We start from the raw sequence: 11,642 nt of genomic DNA, 5'->3' as shown, positions 1-11,642 counted from the left end.
GGATGGGGGTGTGTGAGAAGAGACAGGGTTCACCCCGGAGGGAGTGAGCTGGAATAGGAGCTCTCGTGAAAATGGTTTAGCCATTGTTCCTGCCCGAAGTACAGGCAGAGAACTTGAGGGAGCCAAGAAGAGGGAGCCTGAAAGTGAACTTGGGGCAGGTGTTGAAGGGGATGGAGGGGAACGAAGCGGGCGGCTGAGGAGTGGGGAATCCTCAGAGATGCTAGGAAGGGGCGGGGGAGGTGGTAAGGGGAAAGGAGAAACTTTCAGAAAATGATTATTAAACATTTTCTTCTGTGTAGTCAGTGTATTTTGCTTGATGCTGTGGACTGTGGAGAATCTAAAGCTATGAGCCTTCTCCAGGAAAAAAAAAAAAGTACACAAAGATCCACATATGATTTTACATTGAATCTCAGGCATTGCAGAGCAGCCCCCAAAGCATGTACAAGGATCCCAAATTTAGAGACTTAGCTGTAGAAGATCGCAAGATGTATAGGCTTTGTAAAGTGCCGTGTACAAGGCAATAAATCATGAATACCCAATGAGTAGTAGAGGCGGTAATTGCTAAAGAATGGTGAAGGGTGTTGGGGACAGTGTGGACTTTATGAAGAGGGTGGAACTTAACGTGACTGTTAAGGAAAAGCAAGTCGGACATGAACCAGGACCCTAGATCCTACGACAGAGCTCCTAGGAATGCCTTTGTGGCGCTGGAGAAGGTCCCTTGGCTACTCTCCCTCCTCATCACCCCAGAGACGGGCCCAGGAAGGTGGTCCAAGAATGCCAGTGTCTCCAAATGTTAAAGGGTTTCATGGTCACATGCAGCTAAGAGCCGATTTGGAGAAATCTCAGAAGAGGCCTGTTTAACTATTTACTTCAACCTTTTCCAATTTTATTTGATCGTGAGCACCTTTATTTTTCCCTTCAGGTGCCTCTTCTAATAGCTCAAGAACATCTCAGGACTACATTTTGGGAAAAGCTCTTGAGGAGAGAGAATTAAGGACCACGGAAGTGTTTTGAGCAATGGCACTATATTGGGTTGTGATGTGTGACACAAGATTAATGGGACATCCCTGTGTGGGAATGGAATGGCCAGGAGAGGCAGGGAGGCAGGGAGGGCCTGGTCCACACAGTCACAGAGGTACATTTGTCAAAGATTGAGAAAAAAAAAAAAAAAAGTGTGTGGTTTCTCATACTGCTGCTGTTTTTTTTTCCCCCCCAGGAAATGACCTTTGGCTCTAAAAAGAAGACTCGATTTTTCATGATAAAATGGCAGTGGTAAAAACCCCCAGCAGAGAGCTAAGCCATGCGGAAGAACCATTTACTAACATATCCCCCCTCCTTTTGAAGAGCCTAGTGGAGGAGCCTAAGAAAAGAAGAGAAGTACCTAATCACCTTCTAGAATCAAGTAAGTGAGTAGAACAGAGATTTGCTTTACAATTTACACCTTCCCAGAGGATCCAAAGTCCAGAAAGCATAATGGGATTTTTGGTGCTGATTTCTCTATATTGTTTTATGGGCTCACAATAGCTTTTATTATTAAGAACAATGGTTCTGGTGGCGCCTGGGTGGCTCAGTCGTTAAGCGTCTGCCTTCGGCTCAGGTCATGATCCCAGAGTCCTGGGATCAAGCCCCGCATCAGGCTCCCTGGTCTGCGGGAGGCCTGCTTCTCCCTCGCCCACTCCCCCTGCTTGTGTTCTCTCTCTCGCTGTGTATCTCTCTCTGTCAAATAAATAAAATCTTTAAAAAAAAAAAAAAAAAAAGAACAATGGTTCTATTTAGGTCCATGCACTCGTGATAGATTCTTGTGGTGTAAGTGAGTCACCAAGTTCTGCTGCTTCTACTTCCTCAAACATCTTACCTATCTATCCATACTGCCTTATTCCTCATCCTCAGCAAGGTCACTGGGATATCCTCGTGCTCTCCTCGGGGCCACCCTTCACACTCCCATCAATTTCCTTTGTGCAATCATGGCTGGCCCTGTCCCTATTCTGCTAAGATACTCTCAGTGGTTCCCTTGCATTTGGAAGAGAGTTGCAATTCCTTCACTTGACATTTCGCCCCCTCTGCTGTGGATGCAAGCCTGTCCACCCAGCTCCATCCCCACACTGTGCACTGCTCATCCCCAGCTCCAATCACACCATTACTCCTGCTCCTTCAAGACCACATGCACTTTATACCTTCTTGCCTTTTTCCATGCACATCCCTTCCCTGCCGTGCACGTGGAAAGCCTAGTAAAATCCTGTAGTGATTCTGTAAGAGGCTAATCATTTTGCCTACGTTATTCTCACTTAATCCACACAACATCAACGTTCTATTTTTATCTTACTGGTGGGGAAGTTGAGATTCAGAGAGGTCAAAGGAATTCCCCAAGGTGGCACAGCTGGGTGGAGAGGTGGTGTTCAGTCATGGTCGCCCAATCTCCAGATCTCTACCATCACATTAGGCTGCTCCTGACTCATCTTTCAAGGCCTATCGCAGATGCTGGAAATGTAGTATTTGGGTGTGGCTCTTTCGTCACCGTAGAACTTACTGAGTGCAAATGAGTATACTCGACTCTTTCGGGGCATTAACAGAAAAATACCTGTTTTAAGGTCTATTTTGCGGCCCTAAAAACAAAAGCAAAATGTCCAGCACTTAAAAACTTTACCAAATAATGTTCATTTCAATACTTAAAAAATGATCTAATAACCTACAGAGATTGCCCATCCCCCAGAAACAACCATCCGGACCCTATTCCAGCCCTCTTCGGTTTGGCCCAAAGCTGATGACAATGTCAGCATGTCAGGTCACTTGTTGAGGAGCAAGAGCTCCAATTGTTTCAGATATTTACAAGAATCACAGTGGGCTAAGCAATGAGGGAAGGTGTCTGTGGCTAACGGGGTTTGGTGATAGCCAAAGGTGAAAGGTCATCGTTTTTAGGAAACTGAACAGTGCACTCGTATTGAGGAAGGCAGTTCAGTGGTTGGAATCGGACAGACCTGAGTTTGATTTTTAACTACCGGCTGTGGGCAGGTTGTTTAATCTTGTTGAGTCTCAGCTCCTTCACCTGCACAATGGAAATAATTTTTTTTTTCTTTTTTTTTTTAAAGATTTTATTTTTTAGAGAGCGAGCGAGAGAGAAACAGCATGAGAGGGGAGAGGGTCAGAGGGAGAAGCAGGCTCCCCGCTGAGCCAGGAGCCCGATGTGGGACTCGATCCCAGGACCCTGGGATCATGACCTGAGCCGAAGGCAGACGCTTAACCATCTGAGCCACCCAGGCGCCCCACAATGGAAATAATACCACTGCGTAGGCCTGGAGTGAGGATTACTAGCAAATGCCTGGCGTAAGCACCAAAGGCACAGAGAAAATTGTGTCGTGGGTTCTCTGTACCTCCTCTACACATCTCAGCTCCTGCCTCGTAAAGAGCTGGGAAAAGTTTTGTAGACCTGGACACTTTTGTGAGATCGGCTGTTTTAACCTTCTTCTCAGAACTGGAAGAAAAAAAAAAAAAAAGACATTCACATTACACTAATAGCAGTTGGAGACTTTACTCTCCAGAGCGATAATTATTCAGAGCTCTACGATTATTCTATCACATTGTAATTCTATTTGGAGGAAATCCAATGATAACAGGTAAATACCCGGTAATGAAATGAAGCACTTGGTGTTTGGATTCTTTGAACTGCGTATTCATTACATCACAAGTCATCTCGGTGTTATACAGGGCAGCAAAGTTAGGGTGCGTATTCTTGCAAGCTCGTGTTTTAGGATGAAGACTTGTACAAAATGTGAAGAGCAGAGTATTTTAGTGGGTAATAAACAATACATGTGAATTTGTACTGTGATGATAATATCTCCCAAACGATGTGTAAAAATAGAGGGAGAGGCAGTACAGTTCATTTGGCATAGATCATTAATCTTATTGACAGCTGTACCCTCTGTCTGAAGCTTTCATAGGCTTAAAATATCCTAAATTAAAGAGAGCCCACATTAATAGGATCTTCATTTATTTAATATTTTCTTTTATGTCTCATCTCATGGTGTACTTATCTACATTGTTTTTATAGAGGTTTATGCAAAAGTTCTGAACAATAAGCTCATACAGGCAAAACCTGGCATACTGCATTTTGGAGGCTGCAAAGTCGAAAAACAACACCAACAGATTCTGGTAGGTATTTTTTAAGTGGGTTAATTAATCATAGTAATGAAATGACATGAGTGTTCTGCATTTATATTACTCATTCATTTAAAGCGCAGCAGCATCCGCAGAAGCGCAGAGGTAAGTTGGGCCAGAAAGGTGATTCTAGGATGAGAAATTTTAAAGCCGCACCAGTGTCCTTGGACAAGCTACTTGCCCCCTGCCAAAGGCTCCTCATGGCATTCTTTCCAAACAGGTATCATTGCCGACTGACTCTTAGGGGCTAGCAACTGTGCTTGCTGTCTCACAGTGATTGTGTGTCGCATGATTCGGTTTCATCCTTACCCTAGCTCTGTGGAGGTTGTACTATTATTCTCATTATATAGATAGGAAACCAGGATTCCAGAAGGTTCAATAGCTAGTAAGTGATAGAGACTGACTTTCACTCTTAAGTTGCCTTCTTCCAAACCAGGGCCTGCTTGCTCCAAGCCTACACCACCAGGAAAAGGGGTATCCCTTTCCTAGGAGGCTTCCGTGGGTGTTCTGTTTCACCTGCTTGGGTCCGATGCCCATGCCTAAATCAGCCATTCTGACCAGAGAGATTCTAGCCAGGTCTGGGTGGCAAGGGTCAGTTCCGCTGGACAGGCTCCAGAGGGGCAGTTGAAAGGATGGACTGCAGTCCACACGGAGCTTCCTGGGTCCCCTTCATTGACCTGCAGGTGGGCTCAGGTGGCTACAGCATTCCTAACGCTATGCTTATAAGGACCTGAACAGTTTTTTGGTTTTTTTTTTAAGAGAGGAAATGGGGAGGGACAGAGGGAGAGGGAGAGAGAGAATCTTAAGCAGGCTCCACGCCTAGCCCATAGCTTGACACGGGCCTCGACCTCACAGCCCTGAGATCATGACCTGAGATGAAATCAAGAGTCAGATACTTAACCGACTGAGCCACCCAGGCGCCCCGGGACCTTAACATTTAAATCAGCTCTACAAGCTCGGTGACCTCACATCAATCCCCTGAAGTCACACTGAGCAGGACATCTCAGAACTACTCCCATTGGGCTCTGGATCTGAGCAAAATGACCTCTGTGCATGGGTGGAGTGGGGTAGAGGCAGGCTCCCTTCCCAAGAGCCCTCCGAGACTCTGGCTTTGTACACGGCGTTCCCCCTCTGGCTCTGTCACCGACCACCACAAGACTCTACTTTTGGAGAGGGGAAAGAAGCTGAGAAATGCTAATGCTGTCAGGATGTGAAGTTACGTTTCTATCAGGCACTCCCCAACAAACTAAGGATGCTGTTTCCGTGCATCTTAGTGCATCGAAGTGGGTAGAGAGAATAAACCCAGAGAGAAACCTGTTAGGTGCCAAGTTTTTCCCCTCAGGAAAAGGGTTAGGATTTAAAATGGTGATTAGGAAATCCACCCATCAACCTGCAAGATGCATTTCTTAGAACACAGCATGAAAGACCAAGGTTAATAAGTGATTTTGGAGCTTACTTTTCCTGGTATTAGGTTTGCTGTCTCAATGGTAATTGGGTAGATCTAAAATAATTATCTTTCATAATTGCTCATTGTTTATAATAAATAATGAATATAATGAATAAACAGTTCACTCCCCACCCCCCAGCTCCCTTGCTATCCTTATTCCCCCACCCAGTCTACTCTTACCCTAGGCAACAACTCATTGGCTTTTTGTTGGTATAGATTTAACTCTTCTGGACAGTTCGTGTAAATGGAATCTTATAACATGTAGTCTTTTGTGACTGGCTTCTTTCATTTAGCATAATGTTTCCCAGGCACCTTGTATCATCTATCAGTACTTCATTCCTTTTCGGGATTGAATACTATTCCATTGTATGGCTCTACCACGTTTTGTTTATCCATTCATTAGTTGATGGACATTTGGGTGTCAACTTTGATGCTATTATGAATAACACTATTATCAACATTCATGTATGTATTTTTGTGTGGACATATTTTCAGTTCTCTTGGATATATACCAAGGAGTAGAATTGTTGGGTTGTATGGTGTGTTAGTTTTCTATGGCTGCTATAACAAATAACTACAAATTGAGAATCTTTAAAAAAAAAACAGAAATTTATTCTGGAGGCCAGAGTCCAAAATCAAGGTGTCAGCAGAGCTGTGTTCCCTCCAGAGTCTCGTGGGGAGAATCTTGTTTTGCCTCTGGCAGCTTCTGGCCGGTGTTTCTTGGCTTATGGCCACATAACTCCACTCTTTACCTCTACCTTCACATGGCCTTCTCTGACTCTGTGTCTTCTCCTCTTCTCTTAAAAGGATACATCATTGGATTAAGGCTACCTGGCTAATTCAGAATGATCTCATCTCAAGGTCCTTAACTTAATAACATCTGCAATGATCCTTTTCCCAAATAAGGTCACATTCACAGGTTCCAGGTATTAGGATGTGAACATAACTTCTTGAGGCCACCATTCAACTCACTGGTTTTTTAAAAAAGATTTTATTTATTTATTTGACACAGAGAGAGAGACAGCGAGAGAGGGAACATAAGCAGGGGGAGTGGGAGAGGGAGAAGCAGGCTTCCCGCTGAGCAGGGAGCCCAATGTGGGGCTTGATCCCAGGACCCTGGGATCATGACCTGAGCTGAAGGCAGTGCTTAACGAGGCACCCCTCACTATTTTTTTTTTTAAAGGAGAGAGAAGCTTATTGAATACACCACAAGGGAGGGGCAGGCAGGACACCAGAGGAGAAGCTGTCTGCTCAACTCACTATTTTATTTGTATTTTTTTATTTGCATGTTTTATTTGCATTTCCCTAATAAATAAGGATGTTGAACATCTTTAGACCAGGAGCTTACTGGTCATGATGTAAAAAAAGCTTATGGAGGCTTCTGGCTGGCTCAGTCAGTAGAGCATGTGACTCTTGATCTCTGGGTTATAGGTTCAAGCCCCACATTGGGTGGAGAGATTACTTAAAAATAAAATCTTAAAAAAAAAAAAAAAAAAGTTTGGAGGAGAAGCCACTTGAGATAGCCCAAAAGGAAAGAGAAGTGGGAAGAAGATATTCAGGGCATAAAGGAAGTCGTTGAGAGAGGTCCAAGGTGCATGCTACATATTTGGATACTAGTGTACAATCTGGTTTACCTGGATCGTAGGGTTTGGGGAGGGAGATAAAAGCTTCATTCTGTTGAAGAACAGAGACCATCTCTTTGATACAACACGATGCCTAACACATAGAAGGCACTCAGTAAACACTTGTGAATGACACTGAGTTCACTTTATTGGAAGACAGTGACTTGATGAAGACTCACTCACTCCAAGTAAATACAGTGTAAAGTCTAAATAATCATACTGCTTCTATCAGGCATTATAACAAGCAGGCATAGATAAAAGTCCAAAATGATTTCATCTTAATAACATTCTGGGAGATCTTGGGAGGGCCAGCCTCCTGTTTCCACCAGCAAATTTAAGCAGAAGCCTAAGGCAATTACCTTGAGATTCTTGCCAAACAAAGGGGAAAATCCAGCTCTGCTTTTATCTTGGTTTTGCTACAGGAAACTATGCAAATTGCCCAAGAATGGAATGATTAAATGTGGGTTTAAAACCACAGTAAATTGTTCATTAACATTTGAGATTCATCCAGATCTGGTTAAAGGATTTAAAGCATTTTACTTGGATTCATAGTGAGATCAATGCTTTGACTTACTTTAAAATTTGAAAGAGTGGTTCCCAGGTTTCTCAAAACAATGACCTCTTAAATTCTTTTTTCCCTCTGCAGAAAGATTTTGTTTGTCTGGAAAACTATATTAAGTAAATAATTAGTCAGGTTTCTCATGAGACAACCAGTGTTGATGTTGCCAGCCCAAAACAAAGTTGTTAGCCCACATAAATTAAGTTTCCTTAAGCTTTCTGAAATAATGGTGTTAGTTTTCTATTCCCTATTGCAGCCTTTAACAACCCCCGCCAAATGTAGCCAAATAATATCATCCTTTATTATCATGAATGGGATCTATGTTGTTTAATTCTTTTTAAAAATGTTTTCTAATGATATATCTATCCGTTTTAGAGAGAGAGTGTATTCGCACAAGCCGGCTGGGGGGAGGGGCAGAAGGAGAGGAGAGAGAGAACCCCCAAGCGACACTCTGCTAAGTGTGGAGCCGGATGTGGGGCTTGATTCCAGGACCCCAAGATCATGACCTGAACCAAAATCAAGAGTCGGAGGCTCAAACAACTGAGCCCCCAAGGCGCCCCTTTAATTTTTTTATTTTTATTTTATTTATTTATTTATTTATTCTTTTTGAGAGAGAGAGAGAGCAGTGGGGGGAGGGTAGTGGGGAGGAGCAGAGGGAGAGGGAGAGGGAGAGCGAGAATCTTAAGCAGGCTCCATGCCCAGTGTGGAGCCCAACACCAGGCTCTCGATCTCACAACCCCGAGATCCTGACCTGAGCTGAAATCAAAGAGTTGGATGCTTAACTGACTGAGCCACCTGGGCGCCCCTATGTTGTTTAATTCTTTAAGAAATGAATTCTGTATTTTCTTATTGGTAATTTTTTATTCATTTGACAATGTAGATATTATCTACTGAATTCCAGTGCTCGTCCTTCACATACAAATGAGTGGGCATGTTTGAATTTGCTCTGCCACATTCAGGTTGGAGGAAGCATCAGGTTTCCTTTTTTTTTTTTTTTTTAAATCAGGATGTGGCACAGCCAGCACCGAGGGTCCCCCTTGATGACACAGCACCCACAGGTGCTGGCTGCATCTCCAGTCTGGAGAGCCAGCTCCTGTCTCCTCCCTTGGGACCACTCAGGAATACTGGAACAGCTGAGCCAGCTCAGCGGCTTTGCTGAGCATAGACCTCTTGTCTTCAGCCCGTGACACTGCTTGTTGCAAATTGACCTAAACCCACGAACTTATTTCTCACTGTCAGGTAGATATTGAGAATCTGACCCTGATGGGAGGTGGGAGCCAAAGGTCCCCACCCAGCAGCCTTGCTACCAGGTATATCTATGGCGATGAAAACAGGCCCGAGAAGAAATTCTGCCGTGCATATGACACTTGCTAGCACGCAGGCAAAAAAGAATGAGCATACTTGCCATCTCCAGGAAGGCGCAGCCATGGCTCCTTGCAAGGGAGCTTTGCTGGCAGCAGATGTAGTAGCATCCATTGGTAGGATTGGCCAACCTTCCATCCGGCTGACAGAATTTTTTTGTGCTGTGCAAAACGCAAGACCTAAGGGAGCCCTGCGTCTTTGAAGGTCACTCTATAGTAGATACTGGGTTCTGTGCTCCCCAGATTCTCAGATCCCTTTTGTTTAAGAGCGGAATGCCTGTTTGAAAGTTCTAGTTAGTACATCTATCCCGAACATCCCGTACGCTAATATTGTAGACCTTCTAGTACCAGTTCAATGAGGAGGATTGAAATGCTCTGAATAGCCACCTCTAGAGTATGGACTCTGGATTAGGATCTTGCAGTGACTACTGAGCGCTCCGGGAGTGCAGATTATTGATTTCTTCTAAGGTTAAGCACCCTTGGGATACATATTAAAAGCAGTCCCGACACCCTTGTTTGTTGCCCTGTCCTTACTGGATTTTTTTTTAAGTGACAGCCAGTATAACTGCCTCTCCTCCCAGTTCTTCCTGGACTCTGACTTGAGGCCTCCAACTTGAAGGTCCCTCTTGATGACAAGCATGGGGACAGAGTTCTCTGTCAGGGCTTCCAGGCCCTGGCTTCGTGGCTACCTCCCCATCCCTAGCAGGTCCCACCACCCCAGGATTCTGGGTGTGATGGGCACAGGCCCCAGGCATCCTGGGTCCCAGCATACCTGTCCCCCCCAGTCTTCCTTGGAAGGACCATCTTGTGGGTAGAGCCCCAGGAGCGCACACCTTCACCAAAACTGCCCCTTTGGCGGTCCAGAGCGACCTGGAGAACTTTTTTTTTTTTAAGGATTTTAGCTTATATAAAAAAAGAAAAGATATGCCAAAAGAGGGTCACTTTAGGAATGTTTGCAGGTGACAAATAAGAACTTTTAACAAATGCAAACACCACTGTAACCTCGTCAGGAAATAACATCTGAATTTTAATTTCGGGCTTCAATGACCATGAGGTCTTGGGCAATGTGCCCCATGACAGGTCCAGCCTCTGACCTGGACTTTGGAAACCAAAGGACTCTTAACTGTCCCCTGGCCCAGATGAAGCCCAAATCCCCAGATCCCGAGGTTCTTGGTCCCATCGCAAGCAGAGGGGGAAAACACCTCTATTGAGAGACACAGTTAATTTATGCAGCAGGTTGTCCTGCCTCACAGGGGTGGCCTTCTGTCACCATTGGAGAACTCCTGACTTCTCACTTCTTTTCCATTTGCCCCAGGGATGGATTGCAGGCTGCCCTAGCCACACTCTTTTTCCTGATTTTTTGACCACCTTAGTGTCACCGGGCCCTCAGGATAGGTGGCTTATAATTTGAGAAATTGTGGGAGTTGGTGGGTGGCTGACTTTTTAGTTGAATCACAGGATGAAATGGAGTTGTGAAAATTCATTAATGAAAGGAAACCTGGTTCATACTGGAATCGGGAGGCTGTCACACCCCACCGCTCCTCTGTGATTACAGACCCAATAAGAAGAGATGTACTTTGCAAGTCCATACTTTAGGTACTGCTTTATTACCCCAGCAGGAAGAAGGAAGGTTGTCCTTCTTCCCTAGCAACAGCCCAGCCAATGAGAGACTGTCGTAGCTCAGCCAGTGAGAAGTCCCTATACTTCAAACTCCCAATTTACTCCAATGGACTTTTTGTTTATAAAGTTCCCACCCCCTCCCCCCATGTGTCTCCCTTGGTCTGGGGCTTGTCTATGGTTTGCAGCAGCCCGCTTGTCCTAGTTTGCAATTCTCTGCTGTTGCTGAATAAACCCACTTTTTGCTGGCAGAATAACTGGCAGTTTTGTTTTGTTTTGTTTTGTTTTTTCGAAAAGGCACACGTGGTAACTGGTCAGGACTGGGGACGAGGGGTGTGTAGATGAGATACAGTCTGGGGGCTGCAGGCTCTAGTAAAGTCCCTAATCTGGGCAGAAGGCACTTGGGAATGCTTTATTATCCTTTAAAGGGTGTTGTTTTCAGGGTACCTGGCTGGCTCAGTTGGTAGACCATGTGACTCTTGATCTCAGGGTTGTGAGTTCAAGCCCCACATTGGGCATGGAACCTACTTAAAAAAATTTTTAAGTGGTGCTGTGTTTATTTTATTATTCTTTAAATGGTATATGATGCATTTCAGATCTTCTAAAAGTTAAACAATAAATTCTATCTCCTCAAATCCCTTTAGGTGCAAGAAGAGAGGTAAATAAATGAGGTGAATATGCAGATAGCTAAAACAGTGTTTTTTCTGAGTGCTTCTCTTTCTCTCACAGCATCTGGTCAATATTTCCAATGAAGACGTACATGTGCATATCTTACCCCCTCAAACCAAATACTTTCAGATCAAGTATGTGAAAAAGGTAAGCATGGCCTGGTTGTGTGTTCACCGTGGTGCTCTCTGTTGGGTTGTGGCTTTCCGTGTGGTGGG

At 44.5% G+C, this 11,642-nt stretch overlaps 1 protein-coding gene across 1 annotated transcript in view; it reads left to right on the top strand.

The window, feature by feature from the left end:
• Positions 1 to 1,248: 1,248 nt before the first annotated feature.
• CFAP221 (cilia and flagella associated protein 221) overlaps positions 1,249 to 11,642 on the top strand; it is an 86,614-nt gene continuing 76,220 nt past the window's right edge. Inside the window, exons 1-3 of the mRNA XM_045868510.2 lie at positions 1,249 to 1,402; positions 4,046 to 4,146; positions 11,488 to 11,574. Coding sequence (XP_045724466.2) covers positions 1,264 to 1,402; positions 4,046 to 4,146; positions 11,488 to 11,574 — 327 coding nt within the window. The 5' untranslated portion in view covers positions 1,249 to 1,263. The remainder of the gene's footprint in view (positions 1,403 to 4,045; positions 4,147 to 11,487; positions 11,575 to 11,642) is intronic.

This window comes from Mirounga angustirostris, unplaced genomic scaffold, assembly GCF_029215605.1.
Source record: "Mirounga angustirostris isolate CCGP_5_RB_7025 unplaced genomic scaffold, mMirAng1.0.hap1 SCAF_3, whole genome shotgun sequence".
In the NCBI taxonomy this organism is placed as follows: Eukaryota; Metazoa; Chordata; class Mammalia; order Carnivora; family Phocidae; genus Mirounga; species Mirounga angustirostris.
The sequence above is the reverse complement of the archived record's forward strand: the minus strand, read 5'-3'. Positions and strand labels throughout refer to the sequence as shown.